At 45.0% G+C, this 22,587-nt stretch overlaps 1 protein-coding gene across 1 annotated transcript in view; it reads right to left on the bottom strand.

Moving 5' to 3' along the window:
• Positions 1-3,751: 3,751 nt before the first annotated feature.
• DNAAF9 (dynein axonemal assembly factor 9) overlaps positions 3,752-22,587 on the bottom strand; it is a 78,982-nt gene continuing 60,146 nt past the window's right edge. Inside the window, exons 31-37 of the mRNA XM_066632162.1 lie at positions 21,989-22,075; positions 20,917-21,023; positions 19,320-19,394; positions 17,755-17,960; positions 16,065-16,130; positions 15,494-15,587; positions 3,752-11,610 (exon numbers count right to left, since the gene is read on the bottom strand). Coding sequence (XP_066488259.1) covers positions 11,498-11,610; positions 15,494-15,587; positions 16,065-16,130; positions 17,755-17,960; positions 19,320-19,394; positions 20,917-21,023; positions 21,989-22,075 — 748 coding nt within the window. The 3' untranslated portion in view covers positions 3,752-11,497. The remainder of the gene's footprint in view (positions 11,611-15,493; positions 15,588-16,064; positions 16,131-17,754; positions 17,961-19,319; positions 19,395-20,916; positions 21,024-21,988; positions 22,076-22,587) is intronic.

Here is a 22,587-nt window from a genome sequence, read left to right as displayed (position 1 = left end):
GCACCAACTGGGTACCCTTTCTGGGCAACAATCACAAGCATACCAATTGTGTATACAAGAATCCTGTTTACTCTCAGCCTCGCAAATTTACTCCAAACAGCTGATGCACATACAGTTGTTGTTGGCAACCTTCAGTCTCGAAAGACTATGGTATCGCGCTCTGAATGGTGGTTCTGGAACAGCGTCTAGTGTGGCTGAAAAGGCCAATTCGGGAGTGACAATCCCTTCCACACTGGGAGCAAGTGCAGTCTGTCCCTGGTCTGTCTCCCTGGCTGTGGGCCTTCCTTCTTTGCCTCTTTGCCTCAGACTGTTGGCCAAGTGTCTCTTCACACTGGGAAAGGCCATGCTGCACAGCCTGCCTCCAAGCGGGCCGCTCAGAGGCCAGGTTTTCCCACCTGTTGAGGTCCACTCCTAAGGCCTTCAGATCCCTCTTGCAGATGTCCTTGTATCGCAGCTGTGGTCTACCTGTAGGGCGCTTTCCTTGCATGAGTTCTCCATACAAGCATCAGCATATACGTAGACTTTGTACATGCAATTGGGGATCTTGCCTTTTACAGGGTTGCTGATTGTGTGGTGACCGCCTAGGCATGTACATTTGTATGCGCTAGTCACCCTATCAGATGAATGTTGGGAGCAGAAACTGTGGACGAAATCCAGCTCTCTTCCCCCCCCCCCGCCATATTCAATGAATTTGTGAAAAGGGCTAATGAAGTAAGTGGAAGAGCCTCCAGGAGGTGTCAGATGAGAGTTGCAAGTGAACAGGTTTCTCTAATCCTAAACATAAAGGAACAATTTTTTAAAACTCAAGAAGTTATAATCGGAGAAAACAGAACAGACCATAATTCACATCTGTGGCCATTCTCTCTCATGGAAAGAAAGCCATTAGACAGACCTGGTGGCAATGGCCCTCCCCCTCCCCTCAAAACCTGCATAACTTGATTTAGCAGCCAAAGGAAACAGCTCCCAAGAATGGTGAGCTGTGCCACAAAGCACGTACAGCTGGACACCTGCATCAGGACTGTGCCTGCTAACCCTGTTTGTTCCCCACGCTTGGCCCCCAAGCGCTGAAGGTGCCAGTCTCAGCAAGGCCTCTGCACGTAGGACCCACATACTCCATTTTGCAAAGGTACAAAATTCACACGCGCAGACCTTTGGGCAGACAGGACCTCCAGCATTTTGACCTACTAAGAGAGCCAGCAGGCGTGATCCTAACCCACTCACCAGGCTGCACAAGATTCTCCCTGTCTCCCCCATCCCTCTTCCAGCAATGACTGAAAAACTCCCAACAAAACTGGAACAGAATGTACACTGCCAATGCAGAGCCTTCCTTTGACAGCTGCTCACCTAAACTCTCCCACGGAAACATCTGCCCAGAGAGATGAGTGTGTGACAAAAGAAACAAGACCATTTATGCATCATGGGCTACTAAATGGGTAACTAGCTTGACCACCATCACATCCCCTTCAGTAGGGACAGATAGACACATCGCCAGCCCAGGTCTTCCCTCCCCGAGCTCTCACCCAGGCCGCTTCACTGGCACATCCTTATCTCCGTCTGCAACTTAGCAGCATTTCAGTAGCAGGATTTCAAAGACAAACCTGGCAGCTCATCACTCCAGGGCAGGAGATAAGGAGGTCCTGGACAAGACAAGCTTGCCAACTGGCAGAACAAGCCACTCAAGCCTGTTTACCTCGCTATAAGGACACAGTCACTGACGCTTTCTGGAACAAGGTTTTTATAGACAAGCAGGGCCTCCCTAAGGAGTTGTGGATGGTGGCCAAGGGAGACCCCCAGCTTATTACCCTCTTACGGTGCATTGCATTGTCCAATGAGCCAAATTGCCAACACAAACCCCATCACCTTCACCATCATCACATGCCAATAACTCACAACTGCATTTATTCCACACATCCCTACACATTGCATCAGACTCGCCTTTCCAATTTAAAAGACACACAGAGTATGATTTGTGATGACTATCAATAAGTCTCAGGGACAATCCAAAACAGGCTGGCATCGATGTTTAAGGCAAAATTGCTTCCCTCGTGGGCAGTTTTAAACAGCGTGTTCCAAGGGTTAGTAAACCAAGAAGCCTGATATTTGCACCAAAGGGTAAGCCTACAAGTGTGCTACACAAAGGAGCACTAGCCATGCAGCTGTATGCAATTCTTGAAATCTTAGCTGTCCGACCGTCAACAGGGTATAAAATAATCATTTTAATCTTTTCAGAGAATGGGTACTTCAGCCAGTCTTATCTATAAATGAGAAACTGTGGAAACGGTTAGATAAGAAATTATGGGCAGACAAACAGCACCGGTTCATACAACACATTACTAAATCATAGGATTTGCTACCACAAGATGTGGTGAAGGCCACAAACGCAGATGGCTTTTAAGAAGAATTAGCCAAATTCATGAAGGATTTCGCTATGAAACAGAACGGAACCTGTATGTTCAGGCAATGTTTAACCTTCTGAAGAACAGTCACTGGAGGGTAAATGGGAAGGAGGGCTGGTGCATTCACACCCTACTTAGTGGGCTCCCAGGAGCACCTGGGTAGGAGCAGGATGCCAGACATTCAGTGCTACCCATCAGGGCTCTTATAATGTCCCATATTTTGATATTTGTTGGTCAAGCCAGGCAGCAAACCTATGGCAGAGAGCCTTCCACAGAAACACAATGAACCCGTGGCACTTACCTTTCAAACACCATTAACAAAGTTATTTCTGTGGAAATAAATGGGGGTGGGGAATAGTCACACAGGGACCCTAAACAGACACAATTTCCATGCAGTTAGAGCTAGAGAAGGAAGCTGGAGATGTGGTTCATTTACTATGCTATGAGGTACTGAGGCCTAAGAAGTGGTGCCAAAAGCTTACATGGAAATAGCAGGGCCTGAGACTTGAGGTGGTGTTTGATGGGAGATACCACATAAGAATCCTGCGAGGAACTTCAAGCATAAGGGACTGAATTTCTACCCACTTTGTATTTGGCAAGTTTCTATTCCCCGCTTTCAGACTCTTCTGAGTCTGAAAGTGAGTTTTTCAAGAAGGTTCCATGAAACGTTGGAGTCATTTAGAATTTGAATCTAGGGACATGAACCAAGTAACATTTGAGGCAGGATTTGAGCCAAGGGAGAGGTGGTGGCGGCTCACAGACAAAGTAAGAGGAGCAAGAATCTAAATTTTCCATTTAAATTTAAATGAAAGTGTCATTGGGAAAAAATTATTTGGAGTGCATCATTGAGCAACTTTGCATCAGTTGCTCAAAATTGATTTAATTTCATGATGGACTCAATAGTGTTATTTGTGCGTGCATAAGAAACACTTTGCTAACATCATCATAAAATATTTGCTAAAAGGGGTTTAAAAAAATCAATTGCTGAATCATAGGATAAGCAAAGAATTGTTTCATCCGTGGGCAGAATGCTGGCCAGAATTATTTTTCAAGCAGGTTCAAGGACCAATCCCTGCTCCCCAGGCCCTCGCTGAGAACTAGGAGAAGACTGACCCAGCCCCTTCTCTGAGTCCTCAGTGATTGCCACATATCTTGATCAGGCTGCCTACTTCTGGTCTGCCTAAAAAAAAAATGTCATTACCAAATGAGGAAGAACTAAGAAGGCAGAACCCTCTGCTCACTGCTACGTCAACCTACGCAATCCCGATCACAATACATACGCCATCAACAGAGGACAGATGCAGCTTAAGGGAGCAAGACACTCTCTCTTTCATACACACACAAAAAAACTGACATTGATGGATGGCTATAATTTATTGGTTTTTAGAAATGCATCCAAGTTACATGTGTAAAAAATAATAATAAATCACAAACAGCAGGTATAAATGTGTAACACAATACAAAAATAAAGGGAAAAGTACTTTTATATATTTACTGAATCAAGTAGTGTAATAAATACAAATAAGCAAAAAAGCTTCAATCACACATTTCAGTTTAACTGAAGTTACAGTAGAGTTTGTAAAAATAACACATTTTACTGAACGTTGCCAGTATTAATGCATTGAAAACTAGTATGAAAAATTAATTTTGGCACCTGGCTTAAAAAAGGTTTGTTACGCAAGTCTTTTACGACTGGATAAAAAGGACAAAGCGGTTTCTTACTAGTTTTCTGAGGTACATTTTTAACCATCTAAAATGAGGTTTAGCAACGCCTTTCTAATAACTCACAGTTTACATATTTTCCTCCCCTCTCTACGCTAGTTAGTTTTTCCCTTTCAAGAATGCCCGGAAGTTATTCCGGAGCTTATAAGCTGTGCAAAATTCAGGAAAAAAAAATCTCAAAAGGAAAACCGAGAGAACTGTTAAGTGTGCAATCCTAAGCTGTGCTGACATAAAGCATTCTTGAGCGGCACTGCCAGATTCTGGAATGTGCTGAGAACCAGAGACACTATCCAGAGGAAAGTTCTCCTTTGCAGGCACCCATGAGAGTGAAAGGGAGCTGCACAAGAGCATTGTGCCCGGAGTCTCAGTGTTAATAGAACCAGACAGTACAACATACACAGGGCTGCTGCTGAAAATGGCAGTCCCACGTTGAGTTCTTCCTTCTGACATCTAGTTCAAGCTCACCTCTTGCCTGGCTGTCATTTCACTAGGCTGGACTGCAAGTTGACCTGCAACTGCCATTTTCAGTGGCAACCCAGTTTTTTTTTTGCTCTAACAGCACAGTTTGGATTGCGAATCCTCCCTTTCCTATATGTTGGATGTTGTTCCCCTATCCCACCCACCCCAATCGTATAACTTCAGCAATTTCTGACCACTCATTCTCAGGTGATATGAAACCACACAAGCTGCTAATGGGAAGGTCAGCAAGCAGAGAAACCCCTTGAGGACTCATTGATACACTTCCAGGAGACATGAGAAGCGCTCAAACTCTTGCCGCCGTTGCTGTCTCTGCTGGACAACATCGGTGTAAAGAACAGTATAATGGCACTTCTCACTTGGAATATTTGCAGCTAGAAATTTTTTTTGTAGCTTTTTAGAGTTTTACAGTAGCTTAGAAATTTTCAAAACTAGATCTCTATCAGTCATGCACATTTCACCCTCCTCTTGTGTAAAAAAAGTTAATTTCCCCCCTTATAAAAACACTGCCAGTTCACTGAAGCAATTCCTAAATTAAAGTCAGCAATTGCCTTCAAGAATGGCAGCAGGGTCAAGTATTTCTCCATCGTTTTAGTCCTCAAAGAGTTTTTTTTTTTAAGAAAAGACATAAAATCTGAATAACTTAACCATGTGTGCTAAATATTCTTCACTAGGATGAGAATCCTTTCACCAAAATGGTCTTCTCCCTTCAAAAGAGGGCACGTACATTAGGAACCAGGAGCGACGCCGTCCGCGTGTGTGATTCACGCTGCTTGTCAACGGAGCTCTATGCAAGGCACGGATATGTCTTGAAAAGGATCCTATTGTCACAGTTTCAGTATTTTGGCTGTTATATTTCCCACCCACCCCCATCCCCACTTTTAAAAAAATCACAGTTAAAACATTACTTGAGGTAATCAAACGTTTTTGTCCATACCAAAATAGAACAAGTCTAAGTAGTACCAGGATGGTGAAAGGCTTTCATAAAATAACACGGTTATTGTATCCACTTAGCATGCAGCACAGTGTATAAAAACTCTACCATGCCTTTGTCGTGGCGCTCTCTGAAAACTCCGACCTGTGCAACCAAACTGGGACGAGGGATGCGTCTTCCCCAGCTCCAGCTTGGTTCTCACAGCATCTTGGCCTAATTACATTTCACAGCAGATGCGGTCTGTTCAGGGGCTCATCCGGCTGCCAACACTGACCGTGCAACAAGGCCTACGATATGCCCTTCTGATGGCATCCTGAACATTCATGTGATGACACAGAAAGATGTCCCTCTTGGACAGAGGCCGAGACATACAACACTAGAGGCCAGCTCTGGAAACTGCGGGATCTGCCATACTAATTCCAAGCCACAAGTTAAGAACCGCTGTGGGAACAGTTTGCCTGTCTGGACCAAAGTGAGGCAGCTGGTTCTCTGCATGTTTAAGACCAGCGCATGTTGTACGGCTGTTGTGTGGAAGCTCCACAGAGCCTTTCCATATGGTATCTGTCACCCTGCTGGGATACATTTCCTAATCAAGCAGCTCAATATAGAGTTTGGGGCTCAATATGGAGTTTGGGCTCCAGTTTCCACACACTGCTGGACAGAGTGCTAAATATTCTGCCACAGGATCATCCAAAAGCAAGTCACATGGCAGGTAGCACATATGCCGATGAGTTAACCTCTAAGAAGGAAGTTCCCACAGCTATAAAATGCTGTCTTTAACCCAGCCCCCTTTGAGGCCAGCCTTTCAAGACCTGCAGGTTGCTGTTTCTGTTTTGGAAGTTTCAGAGTTCAGCAGAACCAAGTAAACGACAATCTCGTCACCTATTTAACAACAATTGCACTTGAAACCTGTACGGTTATCAACGAAGAAGCTGCGGCAAAGCACCTGAGATGCTAGTTGCAGCAGCTTCCCGATGCTATAGCAATGCGATTATTCCTAGATATATGGCTTTTGCAGGTCATTAAACAATCTATGCTAAGAAGGAGCAGTCAGGGTCTCCATTAAATTTTACCAGCTGGGGAAAAAAAAATGTGACACACACACAAACGCCCAAAATGGCACAATCCCCAGGAACGCATGTTGAAAACAATGGGAGCCTCACAAGAAGAACAAGGTCCAAGTGGATTGTGTCCATTACATTTTGCAGTGTCACCTTTTTTGATATCTCCAAAAGTCACAATTTTGGGGTGGCTTCTGCAATCAAGATATGTCTCAATTTTTGGTACCTTCCTCTGAAACTCAAAGAACTATTCTGGGTTTCCTTAATGAATATAGTGACAAATGGTCTGCTTAAAATTTGACCGCTTTGTTGGAAGCCAAGGAAGTGTAAGTAAGTAACCTGTTCTTCAATAGATGGGACCTAGAGAGAGCAGCAGAATTCAACTTCTGCCAAGGGACTTCAAGCTCGGCTGCCTAAACTGTGTCATCAAACAAAACTCTGGACATTTTGAGTGATGGGAGGTGGAAGCAACTGCCTGCTTCTCAGGGCTGGCAACACTGGCCTCATTTTGGCAGAATCCTTCTTGACAAAGGGAGAGATGTCATCATTGATAATGCACTGGGCCTTGACTCAGAGAGTTCTGCAGGAGAACCAAGGCACACGTGAAGCTCTCCCATCCTTAACAGGTTTCCACACTGACTTCAAACGGACAGACTAGCGCCAAAGGGAAAAGAGCCCCACGTACAGACTAGGCTGGACACAGGGCTCGCAAATCAAAGCTCTGTATCTGGTCAGCTGGTGACCACTCAGTACAATACCACCAAGTGTATCTGCGTATTGACTTCTGGGAAGATGCTCCTCTTCCCCGCCCCGCCCCCCCCAGGGAAACTCTGTACTTGACGGAAGTAAGTAGGTAACCGTGTTCCAGAATGTACGCAAATAAGGTTAGAAGCAAACTTCGCATGCTCATTGCTATAGCCACATTAAAATTGTGCTGCTGGAGAAAGACAAGTCATAATTTCACAAGTGATACAGTCAAGCTGATCTAACCTTAACACACTGACTGCTCCTTCAAGCTTAATTGCTAGCTACATTTATCCTACCAGGCACTATTAATATATTTTAAGAATAGCTAAGGAACAGCCATGCATAGATAATCCACGATCCTTAGGAGGACGCCCTATCACCTGTAATACAGGCACAAGAAAGCTTAATATATATTTAGAGACTAACAGCTGGCTTTTTAAGGAAATCACATTAATCCTACTGAAGTCCTATGGAGTGCAACAGTAACTTAAAACACCTGTAAAGTTTGATTTTAACGGCTATGAAACCAACTTAAAACACTGAAAATCTAAACTACACCACCTAGAATTTGAAGCTGGAGTGCTTTTATGAAGATGCATTGCCTGGAAGCCAATGACAAGAAGTCAACTGTGCTCAGCAGGAAAGACACTACATGACTGAATTAAGCTTCCTACTTTTATGACTTACTTGACATTTCAGCTACAAACTTGTGACAGAAAGGGACTAGTATTTATCTCCTCAATCAAGCACTGAGTTTTGTTGAGGTCATGGGCCCAGCTGGAGGAATTGGACAACGCAAGCAACCTGTTGCTTACTGTTGGGAGTTTGGCTTCTTCCAAAATTCCATTTTGGTTTTTTTTTACTTAAAAGAGGTGGGACTTTGTACTGTTGGAAAGATCAGCTCTAAGCACAAGACTCATATCCAAACTTTAACCTCCAATTCACAAGTTGCCATAGTGATGGAGCTGCCACCAACTCCCTGCTTCCATATAACCTGGGATCTGCATGGCAGCAGTAAATCATGCAATGCCTGTCTGGCCATTCTTGGTTAGTTACCACGCCAGCATCTCTGAAGTCCTATCTGAATCTCACAGTCCTCATCATGCTACAGTAGAGGAAATCAGATACAAGACTTGCACTTCTGCTACATATGTCCAAGGCGTAGCTTAGTCTAAGCGTGTAGAGCCTGTACAATATCATACTTGCTCAGTCCTCCACACTACAGGATGTTTACGAACTGAGTGTGATGTCTGCATGAAGCCTATGGACCCAGCCCCTATACTTGAATACAATTCAAGTCCACAGAAATACAGGAAGTGAGGGATCAAGCAGAGTGACTCATGGGAAGCTAATGCAGACATTGCAGCCAGTGTATCCAGAGGCATAATCCTGTCACAAAGGTGGACATACTTAGAGCCCCATCCAAACAGGCTCCAAATCAGTCCTGACTTCCCAATACACAGCCAAACTGTGTATGTTCAGAAAATTCCCAGCCACTTTCTTACACTAATTCTTCACACACAAGTAGGGAAATGGATAGACATTACATTGTCCATGAGAGTCTATGAGCTCATACAAATGTCCCACAACCTTGTTACTTTAGGCCTTATTATAAGGAAGCTTTTCTTCAATAACACTCTCACTACGTCATAGGAACAACTTCAAAATCTGGGGCTTCTTGAGTGCTTCAGAAGCATAAGAAAATGCTTGTCAAGAAGCAATAACTGTGGGCAGGGCCCACTTGCAACTATGCTAGTTTTCACCTAGCTGGTAATGGACAGGGTCACCAAGAGCCACCCCCTGTGCTCAGAAGACAAGGTGCTATTTGTTCTGAAGAAATGAAACTTCAGGGCTTCAATTTTGTGCAAAGTCACAGCAAGTCAGAGCCCTCCTATGTTCTGCAGATAAACACCTGGCACGTTTGAAAGAGAAACAACCTCTTGCTAACTTCAGGAGCAACTGGTATCTGACCAATGTACCAGGATGCTTTGCCCAACATACTGTAGGGAAAACAGAAAAAAAACTAAATAAACCACAGCCAACAGAGGACTGAAACAAGCACATTTTTTTGTGGGAGAAGTTCAGGTGCTTCCTTTGAATTACCTTCAAACTGGAAATTACTGACATTCAGCTATAGAAATTTAATGTTATACAGCTAGAATTCTTCTAGAATAAAATGGCAGTGAACTCGCAAAACAGAAAGACTTTACAAGTGCTCCCCCATTTCTCGCTTTGGGAACACCTCTAAAACCAACAGTTGGTCACAGAGGGGCCTCTCTCTCAAGGAAGTTTGTATTCCCCCATTTCTCGCTTTGGGAATGCCTCTAAAACCACCAGCTGGTCACAGAGGGGCCTCTCTCTAGAGAAAGTTTGTATTCCCCCATTTCTCGCTTTGGGAACACCCCCTAAAACCACCAGCTGGTCACAGAGGGGCCTCTCTCTCAAGGAAGTTTGTATTCCCCCATTTCTCGCTTTGGGAATGCCTCTAAAACCACCAGCTGGTCACAGAGGGGCCTCTCTCTAGAGATAGTTTGTATTCCCCAATTTCTCGCTTTGGGAACACCCCCTAAAACCACCAGCTGGTCACAGAGGGGCCTCTCTCTCAAGGAAGTTTGTATTCCCCCATTTCTCGCTTTGGGAATGCCTCTAAAACCACCAGCTGGTCACAGAGGGGCCTCTCTCTCAAGGAAGTTTGTATTCCCCCATTTCTCGCTTTGGGAATGCCTCTAAAACCACCAGCTGGTCACAGAGGGGCCTCTCTCTCAAGGAAGTTTGTATTCCCCCATTTCTCGCTTTGGGAATGCCTCTAAAACCACCAGCTGGTCACAGAGGGGCCTCTCTCTAGAGATAGTTTGTATTCCCCCATTTCTCGCTTTGGGAACACCCCCTAAAACCACCAGCTGGTCACAGAGGGGCCTCTCTCTCAAGGAAGTTTGTATTCCCCCATTTCTCGCTTTGGGAATGCCTCTAAAACCACCAGCTGGTCACAGAGGGGCCTCTCTCTAGAGATAGTTTGTATTCCCCCATTTCTTGCTTTGGGAACACCCCCTAAAACCACCAGCTGGTCACAGAGGGGCCTCTCTCTCAAGGAAGTTTGTATTCCCCCATTTCTCGCTTTGGGAATGCCTCTAAAACCACCAGCTGGTCACAGAGGGGCCTCTCTCTAGAGATAGTTTGTATTCCCCCATTTCTCGCTTTGGGAACACCCCCTAAAACCACCAGCTGGTCACAGAGGGGCCTCTCTCTCAAGGAAGTTTGTATTCCCCCATTTCTCGCTTTGGGAATGCCTCTAAAACCACCAGCTGGTCACAGAGGGGCCTCTCTCGAGAGGAAGCTCATGTTCCCCTATTTCTCGCTTTGGGAATGCCTCTAAAACCATCAGTTGGCCACAGAGGGGCCTCTCTCTAGAGAAAGTTCATGTTTCCCCCATTTCTCACTTTGGGAACACCTCTAAAACCTTCAGTTGGCCACAGAGGGGCATCTCTCTAGAGAAAGTTTATGTTTCCCCCATTTCTCGCTTTGGGAACACCTCTAAAACCTTCAGTTGGCCACAAAGGGGCCTCTCTCTAGAGAAAGTTTATGTTCCCCCATTTCTCGCTTTGGGAACAACCCCTAAAACCACCATGTAGGTTACAAGGAGATCTCTCTGTCTCCCTCTCAAAAGAAACCATGTTCACCCACTTCTTGCTTTTAGAAACACAAAGAACTTGTACATTGGCACACAATGCCCCCCCCCAAATGTTTTTCTCCCTAAATATGAACACAATCAGTGTGGTGATTATGAGATATCTTAAGGAGGACAATGCTTGAGGACCAGCTCCAAAGCCTAGGCAACACAGTTTAGCAGGCTGCTGAAACACATACAGATATAGGATACAATGCCAGTAGAAGATAAAAAGAATTATCAGTTCTACAGCTCAACATGAACGTGGAAATGCACAAACATATCAAAGCTGCTGGGACAACTACTGGGTTTTTTTAAAAATGCCAACCTAACACAAATAGAGCCAGAGTACTAAATACAGTTAGAAACATATTTCATTTTCCTGCTTTCTCGTTAGCCAGAAAGGATAAAAGCATGCCTTGGTCACTGACAATTAGCTCAGAGTCTCCCAACGTTTCTGTGCCTTTTTAACATTGCTAATGGACAGGAGTCTCACTTAGGTCTTCTGTTCAAAGAGGTCATGGTACTCCTGTTCCTCCAGCTCTCTGTTGTATTTTTCAATCTCACAGTTTGCCTCCTCCAGGTAGTCATTCATAAACTGGTCCATTACTAGTGAAGAATAATAAGGAGAATAAATGATTCTAAGTGTTTGAGGACTCGTGAATTAAGAGGTGGCAGAATTGAAAATCAAGTTAACTTTCAATGGCAAATCAGGAACGACAACATAGTTTGGTAGAAAATTCAATGGCACTCTGCCCCCCTGCCATCCAAACTGTTAAAGTGGAACCCAATCTGTTAGAAAGTTCAACACTAAAAGTGCAAGCTTCACTGACATGGAGAGGAAATGCACCAGTGTTGGTAGAGTCAGTGGCATAGCGACGGGGGTGGCAGTATGGCAGCATGGTAAGTACGTGTTGATGTTGCTGCTCAGAATGGCTCCGATAGCAAGTAGAAAGGGCTGCTTACATGGTGCTTTGCAGTGCCTGCAATATTTACTGTGCTGCTGACCTCATAGCTACACCACTGTTTAGAGTATTGATATGGATTTCAATTTCAGCTGTATAGTTATTACATTCGATGAGCATTCTGCAGTGTTTTGCTTTCAAGGTCCCAAAACTGACTTCAAGACAAGCATTTATAGCTTTGCTTGCTGAAAGACTTACAGGATGTTGGAGTTTCAGTCTAAACACACCAGGTCTATTGTCTGTGATAATCAAAGTTTACTTAAACTATTAGGACAACAAGATCTTGCTGTGTGCTGAAGAGAGATTATTCTAGCTCTCCTTGCAGAAGCTATTGTTGTGAAGAAACCAGAAGGATTTCCCAGGTCATGTGCTGGTCAAAGGTACATCTCTGAAGACCAACATGAAATTGGACAATTCCCCTAAAATACCTAATACATAACCTGAAAGTTATTGTGAGATTCTGAGAGACACCTGCCTGCAAGGAATGGCTGATCTTTGCTTCATTTCCCTATTCTCCAGACAAAGTCCTCAGAAGAAAGCCAACCAAGCTTTACTTTCAATAAGTAGAGCATTTGCCAGCATGCTGGCTCTTCCATAAGGAGGAAATGCAAACTGTGTTGGCAGCCCTGTACCCTGGGCTAAGAGTGAATGAGGCTTTTCCAACAGCACTCTTCTGCCTCCCATTCATTGCAACGAAGCTTGTGCAATGTTGCACAAGCTTGTGCAGAACGTCCGTAATGACTTGAGCCAAACCGGTTAGATCTGCCAGACTCCCATCTGCTGCCCTTAGTGACACCCAGTCTCTACCACTGGGGGCGATCATCTCATTTTGCCCTCAAAATAGGGCTCTCTCTGCAGCCTAGTCGTGACTCCCTTCAAAGAGTGATCAAACTTCTTACAGCTTCCTTCCTTCCTTCTCCTTCAGCAAACAACCTGCCTTAAACACACTTATACACACTTGCTTAACACTTAAACTATTAACACCAGCATGTTGATAAAAAAGGCACAAAAGCTGTTCTATTTTCTGAGGAAACTTGAGAGGTTAAGTTTGTCACAGCAGCTGCTTGTGTCTTCCTATCGTTGCACCATTGAGAGTGTCCTAACCCATGATATCTTGGTGTGGTACGGAAATTGCTCTGCAGGGGACAAAAAAGCTCTGCAGAGAATTATTAAGATCGCGCAGCACATCATCAGCCTTCATCTACCAGCTCTGGAGGACATCTATACATCTCGCTGTCTGCAGATGTAACAACTATATCAACGTAATTATGGCTGTGGGATAAAAACTGTTCAGGAGTCCTGTGGTGCTGCTCTAATAGTTCTGTATCGTCTACCCGAAAGCAACAGTTCAAAGGACTTCTGAGCCGGATGGAAGGGTCTCTCAGAATACGATGTGACTTCTGCAGACAGACATGGTACGGAAATTGCTCTGCAGGGGACAAAAAAGCTCTGCAGAGAATTATGAACACCCCTGCTAATTGGGTAAGAGGCACTTTTTCAAGTGGGTGCTCCTTTTTTTAGCAGGGGGAGAGTAACTGGCCCACCTCACCCCAGCACTGTCTGTTCTAGTGGCTGTCTGCTGGTATTCATTTGCATCTTTTTAGATTGTGAGCCCTTTTGGGACAGGGAGCCATTTAGTTATTTGATTTTTCTCTGTAAACCGCTTTGTGAACTTTTAGTTGAAAAGCGGTGTATAAATACTGTTAATAATAATAATTATGAAGATCGCGCAGCACATCATCAACCTTCATCTACCAGCTTTGGTGGACGTCTATACATCTTGCTGTCTGCAGAAGTCACATCGTATTCTGAGAGACCCTTCCATCCGGCTCAGAAGTCCTTTGAACTGTTGCTTTCGGGTAGACGATACAGAACTATTAGAGCAGCACCACAGGACTCCTGAACAGTTTTTATCCCACAGCCATAATTACGTTGAATAAGGCGATATAGTTGTTGCCCTGCTCCTGGGCATTATGGTCTGTTATGCTGTTTTTATATTATGATGCATGTTGTATAGTATGCGTGGGTGAGTGTGTAGAGTGATTGTTGGAATTGTGGTATATATTTATGCTTGTATCTCAAAGGTGCATAAATTTCGTTCTGCTGTAGCACAATGACAATAAAGTTACTACTGCTACTACTAAAAGCAACTGTTCTTGCAGCTTTGTATTCACTGAAGTTTTCAAAGTGATCCAGCGCACAGCGAGGACCAAAACCTTCGACAGCATCCCGGTACACTCTGCTCATTGGCAAGAATGTGATTAAATTGAAGCAGTTTACGAAGTACTTAACATGAGATACAGATCAATGTTAGTGACCTGTTTGCGGGATATATTTTTGCACCCCAGTCACTGCCACACCTAGAAGGACTCTTGCTAAAACTCCAGCATCACTCAGGGTCCATTTACAGGGCAGCTGCCTCCTTTGCTGTTCAGCGGGATGCCCCTCCTGCTTCCTTGGCCCACCTGGGTATTGCTTTATGCATCTCCTTCCCGCAACTGAGGTAACAATCCTGAACATGCTCCCTAGGGAGCAAGTTGCGCTGAATACAGCAAGAAAGCAGGAACAGAACTGTGCTGAGAAGCGCCACTGTTCCCTTCCACCCTGCAATGCTCCGGTCATCTTGCTCTGCTACTGCTCACTGAAGAAGGGCCCACAGCTCAGTCAACCCCTGACAGCTTTAAAAAGTCTTGTAGCAGATGATGGAAAGACCTGGGGGATCTGTTGCCAGTGAGAGCCACAGGCTACAGCAGGGCTCTCTAAATCTTGGAGCGCAGCCTGGATCCAGGGTTAGGAAAAAGCCCTCTGCCCTGTGAGTGGAGCTTATCATTCTGTCATGACTCCACATTTCTTTCAAGCTGATCCTGGCACACGGACAATCTGGGCAGTTGCTTCTGCCTGGACATCCTGTTGCAAAGCCTTCTTGGACTCTGGGCAATAGACACAACTGCCCACAGCGTCCCTGTGCCAGAATCAGCTTGAAAAATGTGGTGCCGTGGCAGAATGGTAAGCTCTGCTGGGATGAGGAGGGCTTTTTGGGGACACAGGAGTCACTGGTTTGGGGATTGCTGGGCGAGAGAGACCACTGGTCTGACTCTGTATAAAGCTATTTCATATTTAGTTTTGCTATCCCCACATTGTTCTGGCTTAACAGCTTCCAAGACCTCCCTTCAGTTTAACTTCTAGGGTCAAATTTCTGCAACTCTTCAGCCTCTTCCACAAACAGCAGCAGCTTTCTCCTACCAATCCCCCGGGGGCGCTACTGGGCCAACTGCCTGCCCCCAGCACCGCAGGGGGCAATGCCAGCACACAGAGACCTCCCACTAAAGGCAGCAGCCCATTCACAAGGCAGTACCTCAAGCGCCGCCTCTCTACACAACTGCCTACAGGGTGGCCCAGCTGCGTTTAGACATAGTCCGTTTCAAGGACATGACTTCAAAATGCAAAGAGGCCCGACACATTCTGCGGCTTTTTAAACGCCACACTGCAACAAGAGGCAAAATATACACATTGTTTTCAAAGGATACATGGGTGGTAATCCGTCTTGTCCCCAAAGAAATTCACAAACTGAGTCCCGTTGTAGAAGTAGCCAGCTGGAAGTGGGTCCAAGTGACGCTTCACCTGCATTCAAAGGCAAACATGTTGCTCAGAGCCACTCTTTGCTTAAAAAAATGACACATGCTCCTATTTCAGGCACAGACTCAGACCTGCTGACTGGGGTGAAATCCCCCATGCAAGAAAACACGGGCATTGCTCAGTGACAGGCTCCCCAAAAGGAAACCTTTTTGCACAGCTATTTTAAGAACACAGCTTTTGTTTCGCTATCAATGACCTCACAAGTAAGCCCTCTATCTTAAAAGGGTCAAGGTCCTCAAGACTATACAAATACTGAAGTTGCAAAGAAAGGGTGCCTTCCACCCCCATTGGAGTCATAAATAATTCCATCAAAAAATACTAAGTAATTTATGGGCAACAAGAGCTTATTAGCAGCATCAGTGCAGAAGGGTCTAGAGTCCCAGCAAGCTGAGAGCGTCATCAGGGTGCCCTCCTCCTACGGAGCAAGAAATAACCCTTCTAAGTAAAATAACTCATACTTACATGAATACTCTTGATCTCCTGCAAGGTCAGCATGCCCCTGGTTTTTAGAGCTTTTCTCTGTGGTTTCTGGGTGGGATTGACACATCAAAAAAATCAACTCAGTACAAGCAACACGACCTTGTGGCATAATTACGGTGGAAAAGCCAAAGAATCAGGATGGGACCGAGTCCCCGAGAACTGCAAGGCTGTAAATATGGGCAACAGCAAGGCAAAAACCTTGTTCAGTATTAAGCCTGCACTGCAAGGCCTAAACCTGCAAGCAGTGCGTTGTCAGCTGAGGACTGCCAGAGTATCACTGGTCAGCTCTGACCAAAGGAGGGAACTACCAGGAGGTGTGCCATGCCAGACAAGATAGCTTCTTAATAATAGACTAGCACAGACTAGATGACTCTTCCTGACCCATATCAAGGCTAGCATAGAGATCCAAGGATTCTTCTCATGGCAACAGGTTTCCCTCTTTCTTTTCTTTTCTTTTTTTGGCCTTTCCTTCAATCACACTCTGCTTTACCATGCCAAGACTTGATCGGAATTGGTTTCTGACAATTCCCCCTCCAAAAATCATGCAATGTCTGACTCTGCTAATATTTACCTGCTGTCTCTAGCAGGGGACATGCTTGAGGCTGGGCCCCAATGGAGAAAACAAGGCCAAGAGAGTAGCAGCCATGATTTTGTTACTGAGCAGTTATTTGGATTCATGCTTCCTGAGCCCCACCCCTAGGAGGCAATGAGTTGGGCCAACTAAACTGACTTGCTTAAAATCCCTTCAAATCAAAATTAGAAGCGACACACACCTACAAAAGAGACACACCACTGTCATTTAACACAAGCGTATCCTGATGAAATAAGCACGTTTAGGTACAATTTATTTTTAAAGGTTCTGACACACATCAAAAGCAGAGCAATTAAGCTTTTAACTAGATTAAGGCTCCAGATTTCATTTGCATGCAATACGCAGAATCGACAAACGCCAATTACCTGACTCACAGCTGAGACTGTGGCTGTTTTACAAATGCCACTTATGCATTTTTTTTTTAAAAAAGATCTTTTTAAAATGTCAAGTTTCTAAAAGATTGTATCCGTTTTATGCAAATTGGGTTGGTACTTAGCAAGATATGTATTTTTTAGAGAAACTGAGCACAAACCTAAGATCAGGGTCTGTCCTGCCTAATGTACAGCTTCCAACAGTGGCCAACCAGCGGCCACAGAGAAATGCACAAGGAGGAAAGCAGAGGCAGCCAGTGTGCTTCCAGTGTGCCTAGAAATATGGGCTGGGACTGCAGCAACAGAGCTGGCTGCAAACCACACTTTTGTTGGCAACCTTCAGTCTCGAGAGACTCTGGTATCGCGCTCTGAAAGGTGGTTCTGGAACAGCGTCTAGTGTGGCTGAAAAGGCCAATTCGGGATGACAATCCCTTCCACACCGGGAGCAAGTGCAGTCTGTCCTTGGTCTGTCTCCCTGGCTGTGGGCCTTCCTTCTTTGCCTCTTTGCCTCAGACTGTTGGCCAAGTGTCTCTTCAAACCAGGAAAGGCCATGCTGCACAGCCTGCCTCCAAGCGGGCCGCTCAGAGGCCAGGGTTTCCCACCTGTTGAGGTCCACTCCTAAGGCCTTAAAAGGGTGTCTTATCAAGACAGCCCTCCAACGACTGAACATGGAAGAGCCCTACAGACCCTAACCCCCAGAAGCACATACCTGCTTTGCCGTTTGCCTCAGCCAATCTTTTATTTCTCCTTCTTTGAGGGAGCAGCCGACAAACACCAGGAAGCATTCCTGAGGCTTGCCATGGTCTCGGCTGTCATTTCTTGAGTCAGGAGGAGGAGTTGGCCCCTCCTGAACAGGCACCAGACTTAAAGAGTTGGAAGATGTGTTGTGGCAAACGTCTATCATCCGATCGGAATCTGATGCGGACAAAGAGATGAAGGTACTCAGTATTAAGATTTCTTTTAGATGAAAAGGAACTGTATAGGAATGAAATCCAAATCTTGGTGGTAACACTGGTCCCAGAGTATTAAATTTCATTTATTTAATAGGGGTGGGGTTCCTCTCTCACTTCTTAGCAAAAAGAAAGCACCCGAAACAGGTTACTGAGAAAGAGAATGAAAAACCAGGAAAATTCCTATTACAATGGAAGCAGTCATAAGAAAGTTACCAAACACACTCAGATTGGTCTCTAGGTCTGACCACTAAATAGACCAAAGAGGATGGGCTTAATCAGTCTCTAGAACTAAGGAATGCACAGACTAGGTAACCCTTGCTGGGCAGGAAAATCAGTGGCAAGGATATCACAACTAGCTAGGCCCTTGTCTGATCACCATCCAGGTGTCAGGCTAGGGAGGGGGAAGAACTATTATTTGAATGCTTCGGGCAAATGCACACAAGGTACACGCAGAGTAAAAACAGCACTAAGAAGGCATTTAACATCTGATAAATGTTTAAGGTCTAGGAAAATAAGGTCTTTGGTGCCAAAAAGTTATTTACGTATGTGCCAAGCTACCCTCACATGGTGCCACAACTGAAAAGCCTTTTCTAACAGTCAGTCAGGGCAGGGAAGACCCCAAGGTCTTAGTGAGAGACTGCAAGAGCCTTATCACATTGCCTTCCATTGAGTTTGTTCCCTCAGCATTGCATTAGCTATACTGACTGGCAGTGGTTCTCCAGGAGTCTCTGCCAGTCCCACCTGGGGATGCTGTCAGGGACTGAGCTTGGGACTGCCTACATTAAAAGCATGTGCATCATCAGTGAGTTACTATAAAATGATGCTTATAAACAATCCCCCCCCCCCCGGAACTCAAGGCAGCATACCTGGTTCTCCCTGCTATCCCACAGGATTGATTTGGCTGAGAGATCAAGAGTGATCCAAGGTCACCTAGTGAGCTTCAGGCTGAGTGAAGGTGTGAATCCAGCACACACACACCTGGTTATAACCCAGCACATTGGCCTTCCAGGGAGCTGTGATGGTACCTGACCTAGTATGGACAGTACTGAAGTTAGACAGACTCATGGCCTGGCTCAGCTTCATACAGTAGCTCCATTTCCACAAAAATTGCCTTCACCTTTTTCGGGTGCCTGCCTTTTCCATTTCAGAACTGTGTACTGTCTGATTTCTAAGAGGCAAGCACGTGCAGACGCACACACAGAGGCTCCCTGCAATTCACTGGTTGTTACTATTCATAAGCAAGAGGACTAGACAGGTAAGGAAAGGCTGAAGAGAAAAAAATCAGTAAGCAGCAAAGGGGAAAAAAAGGTTTGCTAATTACCTGAGAATTTAACTTTGCCCATAATACGGTATATGTTTCCGAAGAAAGGACTTGGTTTAATGGAGGACTTCAATGCTGTTTGAAAATTAACACAAAGAGACACAGGATAAGATGTTGCACTAAAAGGAAAGTTAATGTAGGTTATTTCAATGTTATAAGAAGGTTAATTGTCTCAGCAGCAGATTGGAAGTTCTTGGTTCTAGCTCTCACTCTCTGAAAATTCTTAGGCTCGAAGAATACAGGTGCAACCTATTTATCCACGGATTTTTTATCTGCAGATTTGTCTCAACGCTAATGGGGTGGGGAGAACTGAAAGTCGAATACTCCTTTGCCTCCTTTGCCCTGCACTGGCATCTGCTCCATTTCCAGGCAGCCCAAAACACTGCAAAAAGGCTCTGCCTCACCCAGGCAGGGAAATAGCCCTGGAGCCATAGAAGAAGTTCCCCTTGCAAAGGAACAGTAAGACTCCTGGAGCCCCTGAGACAGCAAAGAGGCTGAAGGGGGGGCCTGGAAAACCTCTGTAGCCAGAGCACGTACAGCAAGGTGAAGCGCTCTAGCGCTCTCTCTCTCTCTCTCTCTCTCTCACACACACACACGGTCAGGTGCTGCAGCAACAGAGGGGATTGCTTTAAAAAACCCAGGGAGTGTTTTCCAATTCCCCCCCCCCCGCCAGACTGAGATGCTGCAGGCTCTCCATGCTCCAGCCTACGGAAACAAAACAGCCCAGCAAGCAAGTCTTCCCAGCAAGCCAAAGCAGGAGATTTAGGCTACAATCTGAACCACACTTTCCTTACTTCTGAGTAGAAACACATAGGACTGGACTCTTAAAAGCTCAGCATCCCACCTGTGAAAGAAGCGGCGACAGCTGGCAATGGGGAGGACTGAGTACAGAGCGGAGGAGAGGGAGGTGAAGGAATGGAGGGGAGGGGATTGGTAACAGCTGCCTTAATTTCCTTGCAGCCCCAAGTGTCAGGCTGCAGCGTATTTGCTTAACTCTATGGAATTTAGCACAACACGTTTTTTGTTAATCGCGCCGGGTCACGGAACCGAACTCACGGGTATAAATAGGCTCCACCTGTACTAAGGTCTGTGACTCCTGCTCAACTCTGCCATTTTGCCAAATTGCATAAACGCGAACTGAAGTGTTAGAATTCAGCTTTGGCAAAACTGAGCAGACTTATATTCTCTCCAGTGACCTACAGAATTTGTTTTGAGGATACAACTGGAATTCTTGTGGAAGACTGAGATTTCCTTGGTAGAAACAGCAAACAGCCATAATAAGTTTGTGAAACATGGCTGAATTCTTGAGGGCTGGGAGAACAGATCTCCATCTACAAAGAGGCTTTGCTAGCAATTTCAAGCAAGAGAACACCATACTGTGTTGTTCTGATATTGCTAACTTGTAAATTGATGATTTACTTGTGAGAGAGAGAGAGAGAGAGAGAGAGAGAGAGAGAGAGAGAGAGCTAGCGCTGCTATGTCTAGTTATTTATGATATTGTTTTATACTTTAAGTCAAAGGTGCCAAGATAGCAGGGTGTAAAATAAATAAATACTAAAAATTATCCTCTTTACAGCTCATGAAAGTTGCTTTTTACCTTTACACTTGGCCACAAACCGCATTTTCTCCAGAGGCCGGCTAAACCGCACACAGACCTGATCCATTGGGGGAAAGACTGGACCCACCTGAAATCTTCCATCATACCTAAGGGGTGGGGGAGGGGAGAATGCATGGACATTTTTTAAAGAGATGCTCCACCTTTTAGATTAAAAAATCTCACAAGGTGTTTTTCAAAGATTAATACACAATAGAAACAACAAATATACAACACGGTCATTAAAACCATGTGTGAGACAATATTTAAAAACTGCAGCCATAGAAGACACTAGTTAAAAGTTTTGTGGAATAACTCACAGCCCATGTAGAAGCTGAGAGTGAAAGGGACTGATGCCCCCCTCCAGGCAGGGAGTTCCAGTGTCATGGCATCACCAGAGACCTGTCCTTATTTCCTGCCAAATGAACACATGTTTACAGCAGGCCAGGGAACAAGACCTCCTGTAAAGCCCAGGAAGGAACATGTGGTCAAAGGTAAATGGGACCTGGTTTGGGTGGGGCTTTAAAAGATTAAGGCCAATGGTCAGAACTGGACCCAGAAACAAACTGGAAACCAGTGCAGATGGTACAGAATTTGAACAACACAGGTGCACTTGGAGACTGCCTTCAGCATCTGGACAGCTGCATTATGCTCTGACTAAAGTTTCTGAACCAGCTTCAAAGGCAGCCCCAAGAAAAACGCACTACTGTGGTCCAGGCTGGGTGTGACGAGGGCATGCAAGTCTGAGACTGGGTCATGGCTCCAAACCAAGCCCAATCCCAAGGTCGAAGGACGATCACTTTGATAAATAGGACTTTTCTGTTTTTCTTCCATAGGTATCTACAGTAGATTACTTTTAAAGCAAAAGGTAAAAGCTTTTGAGAACATAAAGAGCAGGAAAGGGGGAACAGAAGGATTCCCTTCCCACATTTTAAAGAAGGAAAAATTATTGTCGGTCCAGATGAGGAAATCAATTAAAGGTAACATTTACATGATAATAAACTCTCTCAATATTTTTCTGCTTTGAAACAAAGAACCACATGACAAATTTTGGTAACAATTTGCAAATACTTGCCAGCCAGGGTACATCAGATAGCGAGCCCTAAGCATACGGGGGCTTGAAAAACTGTGTTCAGAGAGAATTAGTTCAATGTCTTCATTCCTAGCAGGGAAAAGATCAAGACTTCATTTACGGAAAACTAGAAGAGCCACCTTGAAGCTTAGATTGACCCAAACCCCTCCATCCCTCTGGGCCATGCACAGTCTTGAGGGAGGCTCTATTTGAGCTCTCTCTCCAACACTTCAGAATATCAGGTGTAGGCGTTTCATAGCCTGCAACTTTTAACTTCATTGTAATTTAATGAAGCCTCCACAGGGCTCCCCAAGCCTAGGAAAATTTAAAGATAAAGATTGTGACCCATTATCAACTTCATGACCGTCCCTGTCACCCCTGGCAGCAGAGAGATCCTGGGGATCATGTACTGCATTCCCCTTCCCTCGCAAAGACTTATAATGGCTTCCAAACTTCCAGAGAGCTTGGGAAACCCGCTGCTGTAAGGAGGTTGATTGTCCCTTCCAGTCATTTTAATATATCAGAATGGCAATAAATAAATAATCCTTTATGAGTCACAGAGTCTCAGAACATCTGGTTGCTAAGGAATAACTGACAATATC

The sequence above is a fragment of the Tiliqua scincoides genome, chromosome 6, assembly GCF_035046505.1.
Source record: "Tiliqua scincoides isolate rTilSci1 chromosome 6, rTilSci1.hap2, whole genome shotgun sequence".
In the NCBI taxonomy this organism is placed as follows: Eukaryota; Metazoa; Chordata; class Lepidosauria; order Squamata; family Scincidae; genus Tiliqua; species Tiliqua scincoides.
The sequence above is the reverse complement of the archived record's forward strand: the minus strand, read 5'-3'. Positions and strand labels throughout refer to the sequence as shown.